Here is a 26,347-nt window from a genome sequence, read left to right as displayed (position 1 = left end):
CGGGAGCACTGTGGCAGGAACCCAGGGCATGTCCCTTATGGCATTATTTAGGGATATAGACTATAGAGAAGATCCCTTGTGTGGGGTGGGTGGAGGTTTCTTAACCAGTAGAGTAGGACTCAGGGACCTAAAGAGGACACACATAGCAAGACCTCAGAGCCCCTTTTCAGTGGGGTCCCCAGGCCCTTGAGGGTGGTTCCCTCTTGGGTGAGGGAGCAACAATCTAGCTGATGAGGAGGTATGGGAAAGGCCTGATGGCAAGTCCCTGAGAAATGTGGAGGGCTGCTGCTGGTAGGAACGTTGTAGCAGGGGACAAGGGCCTGGGGCTGAGGCCCCTCTGGGGTCACACCAGGGAGAACGTTCAGGACTGGCTTAGCAGGATCCCAGGGGTGGGGTGGCCAATTCCAAGAATGAGATTAGCAGAAGCTGTTGCAGACATTATGTCTGGGCCTCAGGATTCTATCAGGGGACCCAAAGGGCATGGGGGTGGGGACCTGAGATATCAGAGTCCCGGGGCCAAGGAGAGGCCTCTGGCCAGGGTCCTACAGGACATGTGGGCGATGGTTTCCAGGCTCCAAGGGAAAGTAAAGCAGGGTCCTAGGGCGCACTGTCACAAGACATTGGCCCTTTTATACCAGGGTTCAAGGAACATCACAAGAAGGACCTGAGCCTTTATTTTATTATTCACTTTGCTTGTTTTTGGTCTTGAGGTCTCTAAAATGAGAGCCCCAGGGCTGCTGGAACGGTCCCCTAGAGACATAGCCAGATCCCTAGGGACGCAGGGGGACAGCTGGGGCTGGCAGTTTCCTTGGAGGCTTTGAGGAGAAAACAGAGGGTGCTGTAACAGGATTTGTGGGGGCATGAACACAGGATCCTTCAGCACCATTAGAGGCCCCGAGGGTGGATCTTAGTGGACCTTCTAACAGGACCAAGGAGAGGAACGAAAAGAAATCCAGAGCTAAGCTGAATACAGATGGACCATGTGTCACGGTAAACTTCGTGTGTCAACTTGGCAGGGTCTGGGCCCCAGCTGTTGGGTCAAACATTACTCTGGAGGTTTCTATGAGGATGTTTTGGGATGAGACTTCCACTAAAGTCCGGGCATTTGGAGGAAAGCAGACTGCCCTTCCAGAATGTGGGTGGGCTGCAGCCCATCGACTGGAGGCCTGAAGAGAAGGACAAAACGGAGCTCCCCCAGGCGGGCAGACTGCCTTCAGACTTTCCCGAGTAAGATCCACTCTCCCTGCTTCTCCAGCCTCCTGCTGTGGGACCCGCAACTCCTTCCCGAGTCCCCAGGCTGCCAGTCACCCCCTATCATATTTTAGACTTGCTAAGCCAGCATTGTCACAAGAGCTAATCCCTTAAAATAAGTCTCTTTCTATGTATGCACAACATTCCAATGTAATGAAGGCAGAGCGGCCGCGGTGTGGGCAGGGGGCGGGGGACTGGAGGGGCCTCGACAGACAACAATGTATCTTGGGACTATGTTATTGACGCTGAATCCAGAAGATACTAAAGAAGTGTAAAGGCATTTTAAGGGGACACTTAGGGGACGGGTTCCAAGGAGGAAATTTAGAAGGGGTCTGGGGAACATTCACGGAAGCAAGAGCTGGTGAAGGGGTGGGAGGTGGGGGTGGTTGGACAAGGAGGTAAGAAGAGGACCCCCTGAAACTCCCAAGTCTGGACAGTGTCAGTCTCTCAACTGTGTCATGCATTTGCTGGGTGGCTCCCACCACAAAATAACAAACAGGGAGCAACCGAGAAAGACCAAAAGGAAAAGAAACAAAGAAAAAAAGTTTTCAAGAGCGAGGCAGAGACAATACTCAGAGGCTGGGCGCCTGGCCTGGGGTGTGCCCTGCAGCTGGGGGGCGGGGTTGGATATTCCCGAAGTCAGGGAGCAGTCTCCGGACAGGATGTGAGAGAGGAACTGGGGTCTCCAGTCACGGGAGCCAGCTCGGGCTGCAGGCTGGAAGGGAACTTCGCTTGCTGTGAGCAGAGCTGGGGCCCAGGCCGAGGAAGGACGGGCTGCGGTGGGGACTCATGGATCTGAGGAAGGAGTGGTTTGGGGTCCTTCACTCCGGGTCTGAGGGAGGAGGGTGCCAGGGGCTGGAGTGGGCGGTGGGAGGGGGCCTGGACACCTCGGTCTGAGAGAGGAGAGGACTGGGGACTTGGACTTCCGGGTCTGGGGAAGCAGTGGCTGGGGGGCCTGGACTCCTGGGTCTGGGGAAGGAGGCGGCTGGGGGTCTGGACTCCCGGATCCGGATCCGAGGGAAGAGAGGCTGGGGGGCCTGGACTCCCAGGTCTGAGGGAGGAGGGGCTGGAGGCCCTGGACTCCTTGGCCTGAAGGAGGAGGGGGCTGGGGGTTTGGACTCCTGGGTCTGGGGAAGGAGGGGCCCTGGGACAGGGGCTCTTGGGTCTGAGGGAAGAGTGGCGCGGGAGTGGAGGCACCCTGGACCCCTGGGTCTGAAGGAGGAGGGGGCTGGGGACTCCTGGGTCTGGGGAAGGAGAGGCTGGAGGCCCGGACCCCTGGGTCTCAGAAAGGAGGGATCTGGGGGTGAGGACTCCTGGCTCTGAGGGAGGAGGCGGCTGGAGGCGCTGGACCCCTGGGTCTGAGTGAGGAGGGGCTGGGGGCTCGGACCCCTGGGTCTCCGAAAGGAAGGAGCTGGGGGGCCTGAACTCCCAGGTCTGAGGGAGGAGGGGCCGAGGGCCCGCGCTCTCGGTCTGAGGAGGAGGAGCTGGGGCTCGGATTCCAGGGTCTGAGGGAGGAGGAAGAGGCGGAGCCGAGCGCTGAGACAGAACTCTCAGCCTATCCAAGCTCTGTAATTAATTAACCCAAAAAGATCAAATGAAGGGGTGAAAGTTCGCCGGGGTGGAGGGCAGGGTGGCCAGCCGCGGTCGCGGAGCCCCGGGGCCCCCAGGCGCGGGTGCGCGGGTGCGCGGGTGCCGAGCCCCTCGGGAGCTGGGGGAGGAGGGGGCGGGGCGGGGGTCGGAGCAGTCACGCGCCCCCTCCCGCCCCAGGTCTCCCGCTCAGGATGTGGGTCCCCCGGCCTCGGTCCTGGGGGCTCGGTTTCCTGCTGTTCCTGCTGCCGACGGTGCGCGCAGGTGAGGGGAGGCGGCTGCGGGGTAGGAGGGAGGCGCCGGCGGCCGGGAAGGGACTAGGGAAGCGAAGCGAAATCTGAGGTTTCACTCGGACTGGCCCGACCTTCACCGAGAGTCACTCTATCGCTGTTCTTCCTCCGTGGCTGCGTCTGCGGGCCACCTGGTCGCTTCTCTCTGAGTCTGTCCCCCCCTCTCTGGGTCTGTTCCTGTCCTTTTTGCGTCTTCCGCTTCCACTCTGTCCCCTCCGCCCCAAGTCTGTCCTCCTCGTGGATCTGTTCTTCTCCTCTGGGAGTCTGTCCCCCACCAAGCTTGTCCCCTCTCTCTGAATGTGGCCCCGGCCCCTCTCTCTGGGTCTGTCCCTCCCCAGTCTGCCCCTTTCCTCTCTGCGTCTGTCCCATGTCCCTGTCGCCCCCAGGCTGTCTCCCACTGTCTGGTCTGTCCTTCCTCTTTGGGGTTGAGTCTTTTCTCTTTTAGGGTATTGGTCCTGTTCCCAGTCTAGGTCCTCCCCACATCTGCTCTCTTGGCCTCTGTCTCCCTCCTGCAGAGAGCAATCTCTCGCTCCTGTACCACCTCACCGCCGTGTCCTCTCCTGCTCCTGGGGCCCCTGCCTTCTGGGTGTCCGGCTGGCTGGGTCCCCAGCAGTACCTGAGCTACAATAACCTGCGTGCCGAGGCCGAGCCATGTGGGGCTTGGGTCTGGGAAAACCAGGTCTCCTGGTATTGGGAGAAAGAGACGACCGACCTGCGGAGCAAGCAGGAGCTATTTCTTGAAGGTCTCAAAGCCTTGGGGAAAGGAGGTAAGAACCGGACCCCCGGGGTCAGAGCGTGGAGGGGCCAGGCCCCCTGCTCTTGGGTCCTGCTTACCTGTATGTGGGCACCCCAGGACCCTACACCCTGCAGGGCCTGCTGGGCTGTGAGTTGGGCCCCGACAACGCCTCGGTGCCCGTGGCCAAGTTTGCTCTGAACGGCGAGGATTTCATGACTTTCGACCCTAAGCTGGGCACCTGGGATGGGGACTGGCCTGAGACTGAGACCATTCAGAAGACGTGGATGCAGCACGCGGGGGCGGTCAGCAAGGAGAGGACCTTCCTGCTCAACTCCTGCCCCCAGCGGCTGCTGGGCCATCTGGAGAGGGGCCGTGGGAACCTGGAGTGGAAGGGTGAGCAACCTCCAGAGGGATCCCTGGTCCCCATGGAGCTCTCCGCCCCCACACCCCCAGCCTTGGCCTCCTCCTCTTCCCCCAGCCTCTTTCCTGGCCTCCTGGCCTCCACTCTCCCCACTGCAGCCCTCTCTGACATGTCTCAGAGGGTCTTTCCACACCCAGAGTTGTCCCTTCTGCTCTCCCACACACAGCCCTCCCCTGGAGCTCAGAGATTTCTGGACAGAGCCGAATCCCTCAGCCTGGCCTGGAGTCCCCAAGGGGCAGTGGCCTCTGTCCCTCCCCTCAGCCTGCACCTGCTTGGCTCAGGCAGACACAATCACCCAGAGTTTTTTGAGCCTACATCAGCCCTCCCCTTTCTCCACTTCTGCCCTTGTCTATCTGCTCCTCTGGTGTCACAGCCGGGGAGGTTTTCCTGTGGCCCGAGAGGCTTTATGCTTGCCTCTTTTGGATCCCCATGATGCCTTGCCTGACCCTCGAGCACACACACCCCCCCCCAAACCCCCCCGCTTAAACACAGAAACGTCCCAGCTGTACTTCCGAGCATGGCCGGGGGATTCTTGGGGGCTCTTTTGTCCTCATTGTCCCCATCTTGCAATCCCAACTTCCATCCAGAGACCATGCTCTGCCTAGCAGCCAGAGGAATGCTCTCAAACATAAATGAGTTCCTAGCCCACCACTACCTAAAACTATTAGCTTTTCTCTATTCTCACTCTACTATGCTGCCTCTACTCTGTGGCCCACCCATCCCCGCCAGTGGCTGGGCCTGGCTGTTTTCCATCACTATAATTCCACAACACCCCAGCCATGCTGGCTTTCTCTTTTCCCTTTCTCCAACTGTCAGGTTCTTGCCCTCCTCAGGCCCTTTGCACCCGTTGTCCTGTCTGCTTACAGTTCTCTTCCTTGGAGTCCTGCCATGACTGGGTCCTCTATGATCACCCTGGTTAAAGTGTGTCCCCATACCACCCCCATTACTGTCTCCCATGCCACTGTTTTTTGTTTTTTTTTTAAAAAAAAAGATTTATTTATTTATCTATCTATTTATTTATTTATTTGACAGACAGAGATCACAAGTAGGCAGAGAAGCAGGCAGAGAGAGGCGGGGGGTGGGGGAAGCAGGTTCCCTGCTGAGCAGAGAGCCCGATGTGGGGCTCGATACCAGGACCCTGGGATCATGACCTGAGCTGAAGGCAGAGGCTTTAACTCACTGAGCCATCCAGGCACCCTGTCCCATGCCACTGTTTTGTCCATTTATTCACTACAGTGTCTGTTTTTTCTTTTTCATTGAGGTATAACTCACCTACCTAAAGTTCATTGATTATGTTTAATGGATGCCTGTGTACCAAGATCTAGAACATTTTTGGCACCTTACAAGACTTCCTTGTGTCCCCTCCCATTCCATACCTCCCAAGGGCAACAGCTGACCCAATTTTTATCACCATGGTGTTGACTGATTTTGAACTTCAGATGACCTTAAGCATGAGCCCATTTGTGTATAGGCCCCAGATTAGCTATAGCAGGTAGAGCTAAACACTTTGCTCAAAGGGGTTAAGCCCATTTCAGAATCCCACCTGCTGTGTTTGAGAACTCCAGTTGCTCCACAGGCTTGCCAAACTTTGATATCGTCTGTCTTGAGTTTGAAGCATTCCGGTTGGTATATGATGGTGTCTTACTGTGAAGCATTTTACATTTCTCTGATGATAAATGAGCATCATATACATGATTTGGCAAAATCGGACAAAATCAGAACAGTGAGGGGCACCTGGGTGGCTCAGTTGGTGAAGCCTCTGGCTCTCGGTTTCAGCTTGGGTTGTGATCTCGGGGTCATGGGATCGAGCCCTGCACTGGGCTCTGTGCTCAGCAGGGAGTCTGCTTGGGATTCTCTCTCTCCCTCCCTCTCTCCCTTCCCTCTTCAAATAAATAAATCTTTTAAAAAATTCAAGTCAGCAAGTTGATGACTAGTGACGGGGAACTTCTTCATGTTATTGACAATGGAGTGTCCACTCTTTTGGAGTGGCTGTGTGAGAGTTTTTGCCCATTGTTTAATTGGAATTTTTTTTTAATTGGAATTTTTATCTCTTTTTCTTATTAGAGTTCCTGATATATTCTGGATATGAATCTTTTGGCTAGGTCAGATGGTTCTATTGGAAATAACTTCTCCTGCTGTGCAGCTTGTCTTTTCACCCTCTTGATGAAACCTTTTTTTTTTTTTTAAGATTTTATTTATTTATTTGACAGAGAGAAATCACAAGTAGATGGAGAGGCAGGCAGAGAGAGAGAGAGAGAGAGAGAGGGAAGCAGGCTCCCTGCCGAGCAGAGAGCCTGATACGGGGACTCGATCCCAGGACCCTGAGATCATGACCTGAGCTGAAGGCAGCGGCTTAACCCACTGAGCCACCCAGGTGCCCTTGATGAAACAATTTTAATGAAGAGCAACCCATCCATCTTTTCTCTATAGCTTTTGTGTGTGTTCTCTTCAGGAAATCTTTCCTCTCCCAAAGCTATGAAGGTTCTAGGTCTTTTAGAAGCTTGGTTGATAAGTAACTTTTACATGTAACTGTGATCCATCTTGAGGTAATTGCATGTGAGGGTGTGAGGTAAGGGTTCTAGGTTCATTTGTCCATCGAGGATCTCCAGTTGACCCAGCATCATTTGTTGCAAGACCACCTTCCTGTCTCCTCCATGGAATTACAGGGATGCCTTTTTCCTAAATTAGGTGTAGATATGCTACTTGTTTTTGTTTGTTTATTTGTTTGTTTGTTTTAAGAATTCACCAATGAGGGGCGCCTGGGTGGGTCAGTGGGTTAAAGCCTCTGCCTTTGGCTCCAGTGATGATCCTAGGGTCCTGGGATCAAGCCCTGCATCAGGCTCTCTGCTTGGCAGGGAGCCTGCTTCCTCCTCTCTCTCTGCCTGCCTGTCTGCCTACTTGTGATCACTGTCTTTCAAATAAATAAATAAAATCTTAAAAAAAAAAAAAAAGAATTCACCAATGATGTCACCTGGGCCTGGACTTTTATTGTTGGAAAGTTTTTAAGTTATGGGTTAAAATTATTCAATCATTATAGGACTACTCAAGTTTTTTATTTCTTCTGTGTCAGTTTTGGAAGGTTGCATTTCCTAGGAATTTGTCCAGTTCATTTCAATTTCAAATGCACTGGTATGACGGTAACGTCTACTTACTATCCTTTTTTTTTTTTTTAAGATTTTATTTGTTTATTTGACAGAGAGAAATCACAAGTACACTCAGAGGCAGGCAGAGAGAGAGAGAAGGAAGCAGGCTCCCTGCTGAGCAGAGAGCCCGATGTGGGACTCGATCCCAGGACCCTGAGATCATGACCTGAGCCGAAGGCAGCGGCTTAACCCACTGAGCCACCCAGGCGCCCTACTTACTATCCTTTAACGACCGTAGGATGTCTTATTTTCTCTCATCACAACACTTTCATGGTTTGTTTCCTTTTCATTTATTTGGACACAAATATTTATCTCTCTTCCCTCATTAGAACATGAGCTCCACGAAGACAGGGACTTTTGCTTAAAAAGATTTTATTTATTTTTTTGAGACAGACACAGAAGGAGAAAGAGAGAGAGCACTAATGGGGGAGAGAGGGAGAAGCAGATTGCCTGCCAAACAGGGAGCTGGACACAGGACTCAATCCCAGGACCCTGGGATCATGACCTGAGCTGAAGGCAGATGCTAAACTGACTGAGCCACTCAGGCACCCCAAGACAGGAACCTTTGTCCGTCTTTACTGCTGTGTCCTGGGTGCCTAGAAGAGTGTCTGGCACTGAACATGGTTGATATTCATTGTGTGTCTGTTGTAGGAAGGAATGGATCAGCGGTGGATATCCTCACTGTGGATAGGTGGGGGTCCCATCCCCTCAGGAATGTCCCTTCACCTTTGCCACTCTGTCCTCCAGGCTCAGCACAGTGTGGGGGACAGGGCGGGGCCTGCTGGCTATGGTGGAAGGAATGGAGGCTTCTGTACGTCCTCCCCCGGCCCTCACCAGGTCTGGCGCTAGGGGTTCATGGGCTCAGGGCTTAGGTCTATCTGCCTGTTTGTCTGCAGAGCCACCCTCCATGCGCCTGAAGGCCCGACCTGGGAGCCCTGGCTTTTCTGTGCTCACCTGCAGTGCCTTCTCCTTCTATCCCCCGGAGCTACAACTGCGGTTCCTCCGGAACGGGCTGGCTGTGGGCTCCGGAGAAGGTGACTTTGGCCCCAATGGTGACGGCTCCTTCCATGCCTGGTCTTCATTGACGGTCAAAAGTGGTGACGAGCACCACTACCGCTGCGTGGTGCAGCATGCTGGGCTGCCGCAGCCCCTCACCGTGGAGCTGGGTAAGGTCCCGGGGAGGCCTGATACTCTCTGTCTCTGGCTGCCTTGCAACCGCCTTCTGCCCCACTGTTGCCAGTCTGCCTTCCCTGCTGCTGCTGCTAGTCTGACCACTCATTGTCTGCTGCTGCCAGTTGTCCCTCAGCCATAGCCGGTCCTCTGTGAATCTGATGGGCTACTGCTCTGTGACCACCCTTCCTCTATCCTAGTCAGAATACCATGCACCCTGCTGCTCTGGGTCCCTTGGCCAGTGGGGCTGGGACCCATCTTGACTCTTCTATGCAAAGCGGGGGCGTTCTGCACAGATCTAGAACATCAGCTGACCAGCGTTCCCTCTGTCCACACCCTCTCCCCAAAAACCTGATGCTGTGATCTGTGTGGTTGGGAGGGACTGAGAATCCCCAGGCTCTGGCCCTGGCTCAGAAGGGCCGGAGGGTTCCCTCTGCATCTCACATCATTCTCTGGCTGCAGAATCACCAGCCAGATCCTCCGTGCCCGTGATCGGAATCGTTGTTGGCTTCTTACTGCTCATGGCAGTGGCCGCAGGAGGAGCTCTGCTGTGGAGGAGGATGAGAAAGGGGCTTCCAGGTGTGGAGCAGGAAGAGGGAAAGAACTCAGAGAGGGACAGATCTGGAGTGGGGGCGGGGGGGGGCCCACGGATCTAGACAGAAAGGAACAGGGACACGGGAGGTAGTGGGATGGGAGGGAGGAAACAGAGGCTCTGAGGGGGGACAGAAGCCTGTGGAGTAGGACAGAGACTGGGAAAGACAGACAGACACACGTGGGGGAGGGGCAGTCAGGAACCCCAGGGGATTTCAGAGATTCTCATGACCTCCCCCACCCACTTCCTCTTCCCTCAGCCCCTTGGATGTCTCTCCGTGGGGACGATGATGTTGGGGCCCTCCTGCCCGCTCCCGGCGTGCCCAAGGATGCCGATTCGTAGCACGTAAATGCATTCTCAGCCGCTGATATCACCCTCCATCCTGGCTACCACCAGCTAATGTAGTCAGGCCCCCATCATGCTGTGAGACCTCCTGGAATCCTGGTATTTCTGAGCCTCCAGAAAGAGTTCTGGGCCCAATGATCTTCTGGATTTCGCCTCTTGTGTGATCTGCCTCAGTTTCCCCTCCTGATGATCATGGCTCTTTTCCACCTCCACATATAAACACGAGTTTGGGCCCGAATTATTGTGTTCTTATCATTTCGACTTTTGGGGTGGGGGTGAGGTTAGGAGAACACGTGTATGTGTCGTAAGGGGGTAGGGATAAAGAACATAAGCCCTGGGCTTCATATCTCTCCGGAGGCAATTGCCAGTTGTGGAATATGCCAATTTTATATACCAAGTCACATCTTTTCACTCATAAGTTTCACCAATATTTACCAAATGCCGACACTGTGCCACACATTTTGAGGAATTCTTGGCTGGAGTTGGACCTGTCACCTTGGGTGGAGCGGATGAGAAGCATTGTTCCCTCTTTGAGGGAAGGGGATGCCTCCTCCGGCCCCTTGGTTCCCTTCTTTCTTAAACCGTGCTCACAAAGGAAAAGATAAAAATACACCTCCGGGGCGCCTGGCTTCAGTCGGAAGAGGATGCGACTCTTGATCTTGGGGTGGTGAGCTCCAGCTTCGCCCTCAGTGTAGAGAGTACTTAAATAAATAAATAAATAAACAAAACAACCCCAACCTCCAAAAAACCCCAAACCACCTCCCAAGAGGCTTGGGGAAATAGTACCGCTGGACGTGGTCGGTGGTCTGGCTGGGCGCTGCGACGCCTGCCGGGAGTTGTAGTTCTGGGCATCCGCGTCTCTCCCGGGCCGCCCACCCGCCTGCCCTGGGAAGCCGGGCGGAACCTCTGGGGCCGCGCTCTTCTCTGTGGACGTGGCGTCGGGGCCCGCGGCCTTCGCGGAGCTCATCGGCCCCGCCCCTTGGGGGTCCTTCTGAGCGCTCATTGGTAGGAGGGCGGGGTCTCTGCGCTGCTGGAGGTGGGGCCTCGCTAGAGAGCCGCTAAATTGGGCATCTTTTCAGAGAAAGCTGAGCCCACTGTGTAGAGCGAAGTGAAGCTGGCTAAACTGGTAAAGGGAGGTGAGGGCGGGTGGCTTGCCCAGGGAGGACGGTCCGGGTTCTTTCGAGCCGGGAAAGTGGGTCCGGGCTGCAAATAAGGCCTGGGGGCCTGCATGATTGCTCTCTGGACACGACCCCGCCCCGCAGTGTGCGTGGGAAGTGCGCCACGTCTAGCGCTTGGAAACCCCCCACCAGCAGCTCCGGGACCCGACTGGGACTCCCTCAGAAGATTCAGTCACTACCTCTGCTTTTACCTCTGAGAACCCTGCCCCCCTTTTTCCCACCCCCGGCCCTTCTTGAGCCCTAAATTTTGTGGCCATTTACCATCTCTCTGTCTTGTCTTCAGTCTCTCCGCCCCAACCCCCATTCTCCTGTCCTGTCTCTATTGTTTTTCCTGTGACCCCTGACTTTTAGCCTCCACTGCTCCCTAGGGACTGATGATGTGGCAACCATCACTTCTGCTGTTGCTGCTGCTGCTGAGGCGCGGTGCCCAGGGCAAGCCATCCCCTGATGCAGGCCCTCATGGCCAGGGGAGGGTACACCAGGCGGCCCCCCTAAGCGAGGCTCCTCATGATGACGCCCACGGGAATTTCCAGTACGACCATGAGGCTTTCCTGGGACGAGAAGTGGCCAAGGAATTCGACCAGCTCAGCCCAGAGGAAAGCCAAGCGCGTCTGGGGTAGGAGAGAGACAGAGGGGAGGATTCAGGGTTGTAATTTTTAACAGGGAAGTGAAGGGAGGCTTCAGTGAGAAGGTAATATTTGAGCCGTGTGGATATACGGGGGAATAGCACTCCAAGCAGAGGGAACTGTAAGTGCAAAGGCCCTGAGGCAGGAACAGGCCTGATATTTGCAGAACAGTGATGCCCACGTGGCTGGAACCCAGTGATCGAAGAGGAGAATGTGGAAGGTGATGGCAGAGAAGGGAAAAAGAGGTCAGGGCCTTCAGGCCACAGTGAAGATTTCAGCGTTTCTCTGAGGGAGATGAGAGCCATGGGAGGACTCTAAGCAGAGGGAGGGTGTGAGCTGACTTAGGTTTCAACAGAATCCTTCTGGTTGCATTTTGGGGAACAGACTAGGTGAGGAAGCATCTGCAGCGGTGCAGTTGGAAGACAGGAGGGGATGATGACTAGATCAGGATGGAGAGAGTGGTGCTGACTGCTGGCTGGGAGACTGCGTGGATGGGACTGGGTGAAGGAGGGAGGAAGAAAGGCAGCATAACAGGCTTCACTATTGGCGTAGCATTGCTGCAATGCATGGTGCTGTTCTAAGTGCTTTACAAGGGTTAATTTCTTTAATCCCCACAACCAGACTTAAGGGTAGGTTCTATCATTTATCTGCCTTTTACAGAGGGGTAGACTGAGGCACAGAGAGGTTTCAGTGGCTTGCCCACGGTCACACAGCCAGCAAGATGAGGCGATAGGATTTGAACCTAAAATATCTTGCCGTGGAGCCCACGGTCTTAACAACAGCTTGAACCTCAGGACAGCATGGGAATCCCGGGACTCCAGCTCCAGACTGATCAGAGCAGACACAGCCTGTCGCGCGGGGGTTGCAGGGGCTGGCGATCTGGGCACAGCCATGTGGGAGTTGACCCTGGGAACTGGGTTGCGGGGTTTAAGGACGGTGACCAAGAGGAGCGCTCCTTGTGGGCTCTGTGAGCGGTTGGGTAAGGACCCAAACCGGTGGCGGGAGTGGCCAGGGGACGGGGGAGGAGGCCTGGGAGCAGATCGGAGCGGCCCGAGAGAAGGTGCGCGAGGAACGGCCTTCAGCGGCTTCATAGACCGCATGGTGCCCATGATCCGGCCGAAGCAGGAGGAAGGAACTGATGGTGGTGTTGCGGGTGATGGTCCTCGGGCGAAGCCTGAGACTGTCTGGAGGAAGTGGGGGAAGAGGCGGGACACAGCACGGGGTCGGACCGGAGGTAGAGGGGCCTGAAATAGGCCCGCGCAGCCAGGCGGGCTGGGCAGCGGTGGGGTGGGGGGGTTGGAAGGGATGACCTGAAGACCCAACGCGCCTGAAAGGGCGAGGGGTCGGGTGTGCGCGTGGCCGTGGCCATCAAGAGTTCAGAGAGAGGGGCGCCTGGGTGGCTCAGTGGGTTAAAGCCTCTGCCTTCGACTCAGGTCATGATCCCAGGGTCCCGGGATCGAGCCCCACATCGGGCTCTCTGCTCTGCGGAGAGCCTGCTTCCTCCTCGCTCTCTGCCTGCCTACCTGCCTATTTGTGATCTCTCTCTCTGTCAAATAAATAAATAGAATCTTTAAAAAAAAAAAAAAAAAGAGTTCAGAGAGAGTCTTGGCCTAGGGGACCGGCGGGCGAGGGGTGCGATGTGGCACCTCCTCCTTGCCCCCACCCCAACTCGGACAAATGAGAGAGGGGAGCAAGTGAGGGCCCAGGCGCGGAGGCGGGGTGACGGGTGTGGCTCTGGATTGCTTTAGGTCCTTCCCCCAACCAGGGCGTGTGGAGGACCGCAGCGCCTGGACTGAGGGAGCGGAGCTCTGTCCTGGGCGTGGCCCGGGATTGACCGGTGTCTCCCCTCGGTGCGCGGGCAGCTCTGGGACCATTTTATCAACCCTATATTGGGGGCGGAGGGGTGTTGGTGTTCCGATGGGGGCGTGGCTCCGTGTGCGGGGCGGAGCCTGGCGAAGGCGTGTCTCCTGGTGGGCGGAGTCTGCGACTGACGTGTGCCCCGCCCCGACTCGCAGGCGCATAGTGGACCGCATGGATCGTGCAGGGGACGGGGACGGCTGGGTGTCGCTGGCCGAGCTCCGTGCTTGGATCGCTCACACGCAGCAGCGGCACATACGGGACTCGGTGACCGCGGCCTGGAACACGTACGACACGGACCGCGACGGGCGCGTGGGTTGGGAGGAGCTGCGCAACGCCACCTATGGCCACTACGCGCCGGGTATGCGGCGAGATCCCGACTCTTGCTCCCCCCGAAAACACACACACTGTGACCTTGACCTTTTTGACAGCCTCATTCTGAGAACCTTTAGCCTACGAAACAGAATCCCTTACCTTTGCTTCTAACCCTTGATCAAGTTCTACCCACTTCCAGTACTCCATCACCGGAAACTCCCAATCGCTGATCTCTGGCTTCTCATTCGTGATGGCATCCACGACCTCTGTTACCGTGACTGGGGGATCCTTGCCAGGGACATCTACCTCCCATGCCCTGTCATCCTGACCGCTGATCTCTTGACAGAACCCCAAATCCTGGGGCTCCTGGGTGGCTCAGTAGGTTAAGCATCTGCCTTCAGCTCAGGTTATAATTCTGGGGTCCTGGGATCGAGTCCTGCATCACGCTCATTGCTCATCAGGGAGGCTGTTTCTCCTTTTTCATCTGCTGCTCCTCCTGCTTATGCTTTATTGCTCTCTATCAAATGAATAATATCTTTAAAAAAAAAAAAAAACCTCAAATCCATTTACCCCATGCCCCGACTGCGTTCCCTCTTGTCTGTCCCTATGCCCCAGCCCGGCTACCCCCACTGCTCTTGTTTTCTTCCTTGTGAACCCTCCCTCCCCACTCCTCTTCCAGTCTGTCCCTCATATATCACAGAGGGGTCTTCCCACCCATGGAGTTGATCCTAATTCTCCCCTGCTCGCTGCTCTTCATGGCTCCCCCCCGGGGTCTCCAGAAGAGACACCCAGCTCCTCAGCCCAGCCTGGCCCACCCCTCTGGCTGTGTTTTTCTGCATTTTCTGGCCAGCAAAGTGGACCTTCTGTAGTTTCCCTGAACTCAGGAGCTCTTCAAACCTCCACATTATGCTCATACCCTTTCCTTTCTTGAAAAACCCCTTCTCCTATTCTCTGTCCTATAACCCGAGTCTGTATACCTTAAAGCACCAGAGGGTGACCTTGGGGCCCAAAGGGCCAGTGTCAGCTCAGAGCTCCTTTCCTGGCTGCATGACTTCGGGCTGGTTATTTCTTCTCTGTGGGAATCCATTTTCTCCTTCATAAAGTGAGAATAGATGAAAAGACTCTTGACTTACTTTTTGTGAGAATTAAATGCAATTTTGTAGGGAAAGAGCTTTGCATATAATAAGCTTTCATGACAACGTTGCTAATATAAGTAAACAATGAATATATATTAATTATTACAAGTTCTGTGGGGGCCTTCCTGCCCTGATTCTACTGAGCTGAATCCTTTGTCTTTTCCCTCAACCTGACTGGTATTCTTTCCAGTAAAACACAGCTGAAAGAGATTGTCCCCTTCCCCAGGTGAGGAATTTCATGACGTGGAGGACGCGGAGACCTACAAGAAAATGCTGGCTCGGGACGAGCGGCGTTTCCGGGTGGCGGACCAGGATGGGGACTCGATGGCCACGAGGGAGGAGCTGACAGCCTTCTTGCATCCCGAGGAGTTCCCTCACATGCGGGACATCGTGATTGCTGTGAGTTGGGGCCCAAGGAGATGGCTCTCCACTTCCCACCCACCTTCTGGGACCCAGGCTTCTGAGGTCAGGCCCAGCCCACCAGTGTTTTCCTGGTTTTCAAGCACCTTCCCCAGGGAACCTAGCCTGCAAACAGATCCGTGGAGGGCAACCTCTCCCCTGCCCATCGCCTGACCTCCTCATGTCTGATCTCTCCTGGGTCTGCCTTCCCCTTCCTTTCCTCACGTTTGGAGTCCAGGCCCCCGGCCTGAAAACACATTCCCCAGAAGTGCCTCGGGGAGCCCCAATCCTGGCCAAACCCCTGAAAAACCCCAACCCCTCACATGGAGTGTCTGCTCTGGGGCCATTTCTGCTGACCCCTTTTATCTTCTTATTCCTTTATAATTTTTGTGCCAACCCCAATTCCTTCTCCGTTTTATAGTGGCAGGTTATGTTTTTGTTTTTTTTTTTTTAGAGAGAAAGGGGGGAGGTGCAGAGAGAATCTTAAGCAGGCTCCATGCCCAATGTGGATCCTGACTTGGGGCTCGATCTCATGACCTGGAGATCATAACCTGAGCCAAAATCAAGAGCTGTACACATAGCTAACTGAGCCACCCAACTTCCCCAGTAGTGGAAGGATTTTTTTCTCCTTCATTTTTTCCCCCAACAGACTTTAAGTTTTTAATTTTAATTTAAAAGGTTTTATTTTATTTTATATTTATTTAAAGATTTTATTTACTTATTTGAGAGAGAGTGAGAGAGTACACACAGAGGGAGAGAGAAAAGCAGGCACCCTGCTGAGCCGGGGGGGCCTGACTCGGGACTTGATCCCAGGACCTTGGGACCATGACCTGAGCTGAAGGCAGACTCTTTTTTTTTTTTTTTTTAAGGGGGTCCCATGCTCCACCGACTGAGCTGGACAGGTGTACTTATTTATTTATTTATTTTAAGATTTTATTTATTTATTTATTTGACAGACAGAAATCACAAGTAGGCAAAGAAGCAGGCAGAGAGAGAGGAGGAGGGGCGCCTGAGTGGCTCAGGGAGTTAAGCCTCTGTCTTCAGTTCAGGTCATGATCTCAGGGTCTTGGAATTAAGCCCCATATTAGACTCTCTGCTCAGCAGGGAGCCTGCTGCCTCCTCTCTCTCTGCCTGCCTCTCTGTCTCCTTGTGATCTCTATCAAATAAATAAATAAAATCTTTAAAAAAAAAAGAGAGAGAGAGAGAGAGGAGGAAGCAGGCTCCCTGCTGAGCAGAGAGCCCGATGTTGTGCTTGATCCCAGGACTCTGGGATCATGACCTGAGCCGAAGGCAGAGGCTTTAAACCACTGAGCCACCCAGGCACCCCAGATTTTATTTTTAAATAATCTCCAGATCTGATCTGGAGCTCAAATCCATAACCCCAAGATCAAGAGTCACATTTTCCACCAACTGAGCCGGCCACATGCCCCAGGCCTTAATTTTTAGAGCAGGTTTAGGTCCAGGAGACCATATTAGCAAGGGGTCCACAGATTTCCCACACCGCCCCTGCCCCCACATGCCCACCCTCCCCCCATCAACATCGTGCACCAGAGTGGGACTCTCGATACAGTGGACAGACCAAAACCCACACGTCACCACCCAAAGTCCATAGTTCACATGAGGGTTCACTCTCTGTGGAAGGATTTACACCCATTTCTACCATGCCTAAATTCTCACTGACTGTTATTATTATTATTATTTTAAATTTTATTTATTTACTTGACAGAGAGCAAGAGAGCACTTAAGCAGGGGGAATGGCGAGCAGAGGGAGAGGGAGAAGCAGGCTTCCCACTGAGCAGGGAGCCTGAGGCACGACTCAATCCATGACCTGAGCTGAAGACAGACATTTAACCAACTGAGCCACCCAGGCTCAGTGGATTAGGCCGCTGCCTTCGGCTCAGGTCATGATCTCAGTGTCCTGGGATCGAGCCCCGCATCGGGCTCTTTGCTCAGCGGGAGCCTGCTTCTCTCTCTCTCTCTGCCTGACTCTCCGCCTACTTGTGATTTCTCTCTCTGTCAAATAAATAATAAATAAAATCTTTAAAAAAAAATTATTTTTAAAATGTAGTTTTGGGGCACCTGGGTGGCTCAATTGGTTAAGCATCTGCATTTGGCTCTGATCATGACCCCGGGGGTCCTGGGATCAAGCCCTCGTCAGGCTCCCTGCTCAGCAGAGAGTCTGCTTCTCCCTCTGCTCTCTCTCTCTCTCTCAAATAAATAAATAAAATCTTTTAAAAAAATAAAAAAATAAAAAATGAGGGCGCCTGGGTGGCCTAGTGGGTTAAAACCTCTGCCTTTGGCTCAGGTCATGATCTCAGGGTCTTGGGATCAAGCCCCACATCAGGCTCTCTGCTCAGCAGGGAGCCTGCTTCCCCCTCTCTCTCTGCCTGCCTCTCTGCCTACTTGTGATCTGTCTGTCAAATAAATAATAAATAAAATCTTAAAAAAAAAATAATGGGGCGCCTGGGTGGCTCAGTGGGTTAAGCCGCTGCCTTTGGCTCAGGTCATGATCTCAGGGTCCTGGGATCGAGTCCCACATCGGGCTCTCTGCTCAGCAGGGAGCCTGCTTCCTCCTCTCTCTCTGCCTGCCTCTCTGCCTACTTGTGATCTCTCTCTGTCAAATAAATAAATAAATTCTTAAAAAAAAATAATGTAGTTGAATGTCTAAAATAGCTAACATACTGGATGTGAGGGCGATCTGGCTACGACATCTGTCACCCCACTGATCGCCAGGGTTGATTCGGCTGATCTGGCTGGCTAGGCGGGTGTCCCCTTCCTCCCTCACCGCTCCATGTGCGTCTCTCCCGAAGCTGCGCGCTCGGTCAAAGAGGACGACCTTCCCCGATAGAGAGGACCGTTCTTCGGTCAAGGGTATACGAGTAGCTGCGCTCCCCTGCTAGAACCTCCAAACAAGCTCTCAAGGTTCATAAAATAGCTAACATACTAATGTATTTAAATGCCCAAAGGACCCCAGAAAACTGGATAACCCTCTACCTTTCCCATCTCCTCGGCCTTATCCCTAAACCCCTCTCTTGTGGCTCCATTTCCACAGCTGGTGTGAGGGTCTGTGGCAAGCCTGTTAGAATCAAGGGCTCTGGGGCTAGGAGGCCTGGGTTCAAGTCCCAGCCCTGCAGCTTCCTGGCTGTGTGACCTTGGTCAAGTTACTTAACTTCTCTGGGCCTGTTCTTCATCTGTAAAATTGTGGTACTGATAACTATTCCTACATCAGGGCTGGTTGTAGGGACTAGATGAGTTAATACACATAAACCTACAAAACTGGTGATAAATGCTCCTTACTTCACCTTGCATACATGTGTCAGTATAGCTATGGGAGAAAACTTCCAGCAGTAGAATCCCTGCTCCCACTGGGATGTGTGTTTGCAGTTGCTTCCGATATTTCTCAGGCATTTTACTGACCCAATGTGTGCACCATTGAGGTGGGCCTTCCGGCCCATTCCAGAGGTGACTACAATCCAGAGAGGAGAGAGGTCATTAACCCAGCCTTTTCGAACCCACTAGACTCCCCACCCTCCAAGACCCAAAGTCCTTTTTTTATAGCAGATAATGTTGAAATACCTTTTACGCCCCTGAGTCGAGGTTTTTTTCTTTTAAGATTTTGTTTTTTAAGTAATCTTTACCTCCAACGTGGAACTTGAACTTACAACCCCAAGACCAAGAGCCACGTGCTCTACTGACTGAGTCAGCCAGGGGCCCCCTGAGTTGAGATTATTTAACAGACCCTGACAGCATGTGCTGTGTACCAGGAGCACCGTGGTAACACCTTGACCTAAGTATTAGCCTGAGTGAATCCTCATGGCAACCATATGGGGGTGGGCTAACATCTTCATTTTATTTATTATTTTTTTAAGATCTCATTTATTAGAGAGAGAGAGAGAGAGCGCACTGCACGCGCACGCATGAGTTGGGGAGGAGCAGAGGGAGAGGAAGAAGCAGAATCCTGGCTGAGCGGGGAGCCTGATGTGGGGGCTCCCAGGACCCCAGGGTCATGACCTGAGCCAAAGGCAGACGCCTAACCAACTGAGCCGCCCAGGCACCCTCCCATCTTCATTTTATTTTTTTAATTTATTTATTTTTTTAACCTGAGCCAAACCCGATTTGGAGGCTCAACCAGCTGAGCCCCCCAGGCACCCAGGCTTTTGGATTTTTTTTTTTTTAAGATTTTATTTATTTATTTGACAGAGAGAAATTACAAGTACACTGAGAGGCAGGCAGAGAGAGAGAGGAGGAAGCAGGCTCCCTGCCGAGCAGAGAGCCCGATGCGGGACTCGATCCCAGGACCCTGAGATCATGACCTGAGCCGAAGGCAGCGGCCCAACCCACTGAGCCACCCAGGCGCCCCTCCCATCTTCATTTTATAGATGAGGACACCTAGGCACAGAGAGATGGGGAGACTTGCCTGAGATCACCCAGACCAGAAGTACCCCAGCTCGGATTTGAACCCTGGCAATTGAATCCATGATCCACACCAACAGTCAACAAACTATCTAACCCATAGCAGAATCCAGCCCACAACTTGTTTTTGCTAATAAAGTTTTATTGGAACATGGCCACGATCCTAGGCTTCCATGTGCCACAACCAGAGAGCTGATGTGTCATTTCAACAGAGACCATACAGCACACAAACTCAGAACTATTTCCTCTCCGGCCCTTTTTGGGAAAAGTTTGCTGAGCCCTTGTCTAAACTCTGCTGTCCTCTTTTACATTCGTTTATATCGAGGGTCACTTAGAGGGCCCTCTGGCTGGCTCAGTCAGACCATGTGACTCCTGATCTCAGAGGCAGGAGTTCAAGAGGCACACTGGGCATGGAGCCTACTTAAAAAAAGTAATAATAAACAACAAAAATCACTTATAAGAAATAACAAGAATTTCAATATATAAGTGCTACAGAGTTACCAGCTTTACCAAATAACAAAGGGCATTCAATTATACTTGAATATGTAACAAGTAATGTAAACAATTTTTTTAGTATAAGTATGTCCCACACAACATTTGGGATATACTTATGTTTTAAAAAAATACCTGAAATTCAAATTAACTGTACCCAGTAGTATAAGTATGTTCTGGATATTGTGTGGAGCGTCCTTATTCTAAAGAATTATTGGGGCACCTGGGTGGCTCAGTGGGTTGAGCCTCTGCCTTCAGCTCGGGTCATGACCCCGGGGTCCTGGGATCAAGCCCCACATCAGGCTCTTCACTCGGGGGGAGCCTGCTTCCCCCCCTCTCTCTGCCTGCCTCTCCGCCTACTTGTGATCTCAGTCTGTCAAATAAATAAATAAAAGCTTTAAAAAAAGATAAAGAATTTTTAGTTGTTCCTCTGAAAGTTGGACATAAGTGAGCATCCTGCATTTTTTTCTGACAACCCTAAAATGTTGGATCTTTCTTTGTGAGGAAGGCATAGTGGCATGTTAGACCCTACCCCATCCTACAGTGAGTTTGAATATAAAAGTGGGGGAACAGGGGCGCCTGGGTGGCTCAGTCAGTTAAGCATCTGACTCTTGATTGTGGCTCTGGTCAAGGTCTCAGGGTCATAAGATCGGCCCCTCCCTCAGGCCCAGCTCAGTGGGTAGTCTGCTTCCCCTCTCCCTCTGTCCTTTACTCCCTCTCCCAAATAATAAACAAACACATCTTAAAAAGTGGGGAACAGAAGCTGTTTGCTCAAGAAGTGGAGAGAAAACTGAGAGCAGAGAGGTACTGAGCCTGGGTCACAGTGGGCCACCAAGTGTGTCTCCCTCTGACGTAAAATGGAGCTGGGGTCTGGGCTCTGCTAAACAGGAAGGGGCTCCTGCCCTTGGAGAGCGTTTGCTGTTGGGTGTGAGGAAAGCATGAGGGAGGCAGGACAGGTCTTCTTGGGTGGAAGCAAGGATATCTGGGTTCTCTGACCCTCACCCACTAAGGGCAGGTAGAACCCATGTCATTATATGCCCTAGAAAGCCACCCAACCTCTACCCCTACTCGGGACAGGTAGACCCCACTGAGACTGCTCTGACGCCTGCCCATACAGCCAAGCCGGAGCCAGATTCCCTGAGAGAACTTCACATCCCAGCCCCAGGGGCCCAGCCCTGCTCAGGAGCCAGCCCCAATGCCTTTCTTTCCCCCAGGAAACCCTGGAGGATCTGGACAAGAACAAGGATGGCTACGTCCAAGTGGATGAGTATATCGGTGAGTGGAAGCCGATCCCTCCCTGAGGACGCGTGTCTTCCCCCAGGCAGCCCAGAGTATACCACCCATAGGAGAGCAGCAGCCCTCTGAAGTGGGAGCAGGGACGCTGCTTTAGTTCTGGTAGCCACCAAACATTAATTGAGCACCTCCTGTGTGCTGGGCCCTAAAAGTATTTATCGATCACCCACTGTGTGGGGGGCCCTGCTAACTTAAGATTGGTTGAGTATGTATATTTTTCAGGCCCAGCAAATCTTTACCAAGCACCTACTCTGTGCCAGGCCCAGGAAACATTTATCCAGGACCTTCTGTGGGTCAGACCAAAAAAAAACACTATTAAGCGCCCACTGTGTGCCAGGTCCAGGAAACATGTATTGAGCAAATACTGCATGTTTGTGGTTGAGGACACAGCAGAGAATGTCACAGACCGGCTTCCTTTCTGGGAGAGTCTGGATTATCTGCAGCATTAGGCCTCAGAGGCTACATTGGCTGGGGATGAGGAGATTGTCTTGAGTCTGGCATTTGCACAGCAAAGAATGTGTCTCCTGTTAGGACTGGGAGGCCCCTCACAACACCCCCAGATTTCCCCTGAGCCCTGCCTCTACCCCTGCCCTCTGGGGGCAAAGAATTTGGTTGAGGGGAAAGCTGTTAAACATGGATATTTGTACGAGCTGGAAAACACTTTTCTATGGCCTGTTTTTATGGAACAAACCCTCAGGCAGAACATTTTTATTTAAGCATAATTTATCTTCCTTACATCTGTGAGAAAGATAGAAGTCTTTTTTTTTTTTTTTTGGTCAGAAAAAATTCAGGGATCATCACTGAGTCACACACCTTGTTGCCACAGGCGAGGCTCTGTCCTAAGTGGCGAGCAGCTTGAAAATTGGTTTCATCCCCGTGGCAACCGACAAGAGGGGTATCACCCCTTTTCACAGATGAGGAAGCTGAGGCCTGAGGGGTAGATACTTGGCTGAGGTGGAGCAGGATGGCAGTCCCAGCAGGCAGAGACGGAGGTCCCACCCTTGCCCCCTGGGCCTCTCCTTTCCCTGTGGGGTTCTGGGGAGACAGACATAGGCCGCACCTCAGAACTCCCCAGAGTAATGTAATTGCACAACCGTTGGATGATAGAGGGAAGGATATGAGCCAGGAGGATGGAGGGGGCGACCTGGGCTCTGACCCCAGCTGGGAGAGCAGGTGGGTGGTGTGTCCGGGAAGGTGGGAGAGGTGGGGGTGCACCGTGCTCAAGGGTGTAGGTTCTAGAACAAGTGTGCTGTGTCTCCCACCTGCCACCTCCCAGCCATGGGTCCGGAAATGAGTTCCTCAACCTGTACTTACCTGTAGAGGCCGCAGTAGAGGGGGCACCCGGGCGGCTCAGTAGGTTAAGCATGTGCCTTTGACTCAGGTCATGATCCCACTGTCCTGGGAGAGCCCCGCATCAGGCTCCCTGCTTGGTGGGGAGTCTGCTGTTCCCCCTGTTTGTGCTCTTTCTCTCTCTCTGACAAATAAATAAATAAAAATTTTAAAAATGGGGGGAGTAGAGTACCCAGCTCCTATAATGACTTCTGGTCAACCCAGATGCCCCTGGGGGATGAATGCTAAGTGGAAGGCAGGAGAGCTGTACAATGGGATGTTATTCAGCCATAAAAGGGGAGGAAGTACTCATCGGCTACAGTGTGGGTAAGTCTAGTCAACTAGTTCTCACACCCCAAACCTATGACACCCCAAACTAATGTAACACTGTGGTCAGCTACACTTGAATACAAAATAAAAACACTGTGCCAAGTGAAAGAAGCCAGACACAGAGGGCCACACTCTTATTGTATGGAGACAGGAATTAGATTATTCATGGACTGGGGCTGGGGTGGGGGTGGCGGTGTAGGGGGGGTCCCTTCTCAGTGGGAAAGGGGTCTCCTTTGGGAGGATGAAAATGTTCTGGATGGATGTGCTCTCTCTTTCTCTCTCTTTCTCTGTCAAATAAGTCTTTTTAAATAAAGATTTTATTTATTTGAGAGAGAGCACAAGCAGGGGGAAGAGCAGAGGGAGAGGGACAGGGAGAGAGATAAGCAGGCTCCTGTAGAACAGGGAGCCAGATGTGGGCCTTGATCCCAGGACTCTGGGATCATGACCTGAGCAGAAGGCAGCCGCCTTTTTTTTTTTTTTTTTTTTTTAAGATTTTATTTATTTATTTGACAGGGAGAGAGAGCAAGGTAGGCAGAGGGGCAGGCAGAGGGAGAGGGAGAAGCAGGTTCTCCGCAGAGCAGGGAGCCCAATGCAGGACTCCATCACAGGACCCTGAGATCATGACCCCACATGACCCCAGCCCAAGGCAGCCGCTTAACTGACTGAGCCACCCAGGTGTCCCAAGGGAGCTTCTTAAAGTGGAGTGAGCGGTTCGAAAGGTGGCTTTTTAGTATCTCCTCACCAGGCCCAGGCCCCTGTCCCAGGCAAACAGATTGACAGCCGGTCAAGGAAATGATCAACCCGTCCAGTCCCTTTCACCCTACCCCTGCTGGTCCGGCAGAGGAGGAGCCTGAGGCCGGAGAGCAGGGGCACTGGGCTGCGGGGGGTACCTGCGGTCGGGAGGCGGCGGGGCAGGGACCGAGCCCGGGGGTGCCCGCTGGCCCCGAACCCAGCCTGACATCGCCCCTGTCGCCCCGCCGCAGCGGATCTGTACTCGGCCGAGCCCGGGGAGGAGGAGCCCGCCTGGGTGCAGACGGAGCGGGAGCAGTTCCGGGACTTCCGCGATCTGAACAAGGACGGGAGGCTGGATGGCAGTGAGGTGGGCCACTGGGTGTTGCCCCCCGCCCAGGACCAGCCGCTGGTGGAGGCCAACCACCTGCTGCATGAGAGTGACACGGACAAGGTGCGCATAGGGAGCTGCTGTGCGGGCGTGGCCGGACTGACCTGGAGTTGCCCTGAGGTCCTGCTGGACCAGGGACGAATGAGGAAAGGGGTGGTGGGGGGGAAGGGGTGGTGGACAGAGACCCCCCACCACCACCCCCCGCGGATGGGGGGCAGACTAAGGCTCAGAGATGAGTTTTCCAGGCAGGGCCCCTGCTCACTCCTGCTGCCCTCTGACCCTCCAGGATGGGCGTTTGAGCAAGGCCGAGATCCTCAGTAACTGGAACATGTTTGTGGGCAGCCAGGCCACCAACTACGGCGAGGACCTGACACGCCACCACGATGAGCTGTGAGCCCACCCCCCCATGTGTGTGCTACAGCCTTGTAGCCCCAGGGGATGACTTGAGGAGGGGCCCCCTGTGACCAGGCCCCCCCTCCCTGTCTGGACCTGCGGGGTGTGGACGCCCGCACCCGTGTCCCTCTGCCATTGAGCTCTCAGGGACCCACCAGGTCAACGTCTCCAAGACACTGCAGCCCCTCCCAGCCCTTCCCACCCTGCCCCCAGGGGTCTCGTAGACCCCAAGGGTGAGTGAACAATCCGTTTCTCACTGGTAAAATCACCCAGCCCAGACCAGGGAGGGGCTCCCAAACCAAGCTCAGCCTCCAGGAGCCGCCACCCACCACCTCAATGCCCCATCCCAGCCTCATACCACACCGCAGAGAAATCCACCCCAACCCCCCCACCCCTGCCCTTGACTCACCTGAGGGCACTGGCCCCAGAATGCCTCCTCTCTGCCATGGAGGCAATAAACTCCAGTGCTGGGGTCTTGTCTGTGTGTGTCTTAGGGGGGACAGGGGCCTCCGGGAGGAATCGGGGGCTCTGGCTGGGCATTGTGGGGACTGTGGTGCTGAAGGAGAGATTGGGCATTTGGAAAGGGGACTCGGGGTGTTAGCAGGCTTTGAGGGCACTCCTGGAGACGGAAAGTAAAACTAGCAGGCTGGACCCAGCCATGAGCAAGCCAGACACAAGGTTCTAGATGGCGCAGGAAGGCAATGCTCTGTTGAGTGCCCTGGAGGGGCTGTGCTGGTGAGCAGAGGTGGAAGCCCCGGGGAGATCTGGAGGGAGAGCCAGCGGGGCAGAGGGAACAGAAGGGGCCCTGAAGCCAGAGTGTGTTGTGTGTGTGTGTGTGTGTGTGTGTGTGTGTGTGTGTGTGAGCCAGCAGGCCAGTGTGGCTGGAATGGAGTCAGCAAGTGGGACTGGTGGGGAGGTGACTGGGAGTGGGTCATACAAGGTCTTGGGGATAGGTATTCAGGTCCCTTTGTGGTGGGACAAGATCGCTAGAGGCAGAGACCCAGAGAGACATGGACAGAGTTTACTCTCAGGGAGCTGGGAGTTCCTGGAGGGTCCTGGGGAGAGGAGTAGATGTGAGCCATGAGGCGTCTTGGATTATAACAGAGTCTCCTTGCTGCTGAGTTGAGGTGGGGGCAGAAGGACGGATATTCTTCCTCCTGCAGTCCCATGGGAACCACTTGTCAAATTGTCCTCTAGAGGGGCGTCCGATGGCTCAGTTGGTTTTATGTCTGACTCTTGATTTTGCTCAGGTCATGATCTCAGGGTTGTGAGATCGAGACCGGTGTCAGGCTCCACGCTCAGTGGGGAATCAGCTTGAGATTCTCTCCCTCCCCCCGCCCCTCCCCCACTTGCATGTGCTTGTGTGTTCTCTCTTGCTCTCTCTTTTTCTCAAATAAATAAGGGGCATCTGGATAGCTCAGTGGGTTAAGAGTATGACTCTTGATTTTGGCTCAGGTCATGATTTGGGGGTCATGAGCTGGAACCCCAGGTCCGGCTGTGTGCTGGGCATGGAGCCTGCTTGAGATTCTCTCCCTCTCTCTCTCCCTCTCCCCTGCCCCACCTCTCTCCCTCTCTCTGGAGGGGGGGAAGTATCAATGTTGGCTGACCAGTTATAGCAAAGTACCACACTAAAGCACTATGCTAATAAGAGGAGAAACTGGGGTGGGGTGTAGGGGCTACACCTGGGAACTCTCTGTTCTTTTCTCTCATTTTCTGTAAACCCCAAGCTGCTCTTAAAAATAAAGCCTATTTGGGTCCCTGAGTGGCTCAGTTGGTTAAGCGTCTGCCTTCTGCTCAGGTCATGGTCCCGAGGTCTTGGGGATCAAGTCCCACATCGGGCTCCCTGCTCTGTGGGAAGCCTGCTTCTCCCTATTCCTGCTACTCCCCCTGCTTGTGCTCTCTCCCTGTCAAATAAATGAATAAAATCTTTT

At 53.7% G+C, this 26,347-nt stretch overlaps 2 protein-coding genes across 5 annotated transcripts; both read left to right on the top strand.

The window, feature by feature from the left end:
• The first annotated feature begins 1,840 nt into the window (after positions 1-1,840).
• Positions 1,841-9,773, top strand: FCGRT (Fc fragment of IgG receptor and transporter). Of its 3 annotated transcripts, none has more exons than XM_013064043.2 (7): positions 1,841-1,988; positions 3,019-3,102; positions 3,644-3,895; positions 3,982-4,257; positions 8,325-8,594; positions 9,061-9,177; positions 9,450-9,773. In XM_013064043.2, the coding sequence occupies exons 2-7, from the start codon at positions 3,033-3,035 to the stop codon at positions 9,530-9,532; spliced, it is 1,068 nt and encodes a 355-aa protein (XP_012919497.1). In that variant the 5' UTR covers positions 1,841-1,988; positions 3,019-3,032; the 3' UTR covers positions 9,533-9,773. The 3 variants fall into 3 exon arrangements, with proteins under 3 accessions (XP_012919497.1, XP_012919499.1, XP_012919500.1); XM_013064045.2 differs by having other exon boundaries at positions 1,898-2,030; XM_013064046.2 differs by lacking the exon at positions 1,841-1,988 and adding an exon at positions 2,856-2,924.
• A 780-nt stretch (positions 9,774-10,553) lies between these two features.
• Positions 10,554-24,890, top strand: RCN3 (reticulocalbin 3). 2 transcript variants are annotated; one of them, XM_004767305.3, is made up of 7 exons: positions 10,554-10,671; positions 11,082-11,329; positions 13,355-13,557; positions 14,874-15,046; positions 21,166-21,226; positions 23,887-24,086; positions 24,310-24,890. In XM_004767305.3, the coding sequence occupies exons 2-7, from the start codon at positions 11,088-11,090 to the stop codon at positions 24,415-24,417; spliced, it is 987 nt and encodes a 328-aa protein (XP_004767362.1). In that variant the 5' UTR covers positions 10,554-10,671; positions 11,082-11,087; the 3' UTR covers positions 24,418-24,890. The 2 variants fall into 2 exon arrangements, with proteins under 2 accessions (XP_004767362.1, XP_004767361.1); XM_004767304.3 differs by having other exon boundaries at positions 10,555-10,661.
• The last annotated feature ends 1,457 nt before the right edge of the window (positions 24,891-26,347 follow it).

This window comes from Mustela putorius, unplaced genomic scaffold (assembly GCF_011764305.1).
Source record: "Mustela putorius furo isolate JIRA1106 unplaced genomic scaffold, ASM1176430v1.1 tig00000196_pilon_pilon_pilon, whole genome shotgun sequence".
Lineage (NCBI taxonomy): Eukaryota > Metazoa > Chordata > Mammalia > Carnivora > Mustelidae > Mustela > Mustela putorius.
This window is presented reverse-complemented; position numbering and strand designations above follow the sequence as displayed.

Excerpts from the sequence above, each read along its gene's own strand:
- FCGRT (XM_013064043.2), top strand. The coding sequence starts at position 3,033 with ATGTGGGTCCCCCGGCCTCGGTCCTGGGGGCTCGGTTTCCTGCTGTTC. Across the intron at positions 3,103-3,643 it reads GCTGCCGACGGTGCGCGCAG|AGAGCAATCTCTCGCTCCTG; the intron begins GTGAGGGGAGGC and ends TCCCTCCTGCAG. Across the intron at positions 4,258-8,324 it reads TGGGAACCTGGAGTGGAAGG|AGCCACCCTCCATGCGCCTG; the intron begins GTGAGCAACCTC and ends GTTTGTCTGCAG.
- RCN3 (XM_004767305.3), top strand. The coding sequence starts at position 11,088 with ATGATGTGGCAACCATCACTTCTGCTGTTGCTGCTGCTGCTGAGGCGC. Across the intron at positions 13,558-14,873 it reads CTATGGCCACTACGCGCCGG|GTGAGGAATTTCATGACGTG; the intron begins GTATGCGGCGAG and ends CCCCTTCCCCAG. Across the intron at positions 21,227-23,886 it reads CCAAGTGGATGAGTATATCG|CGGATCTGTACTCGGCCGAG; the intron begins GTGAGTGGAAGC and ends GCCCCGCCGCAG.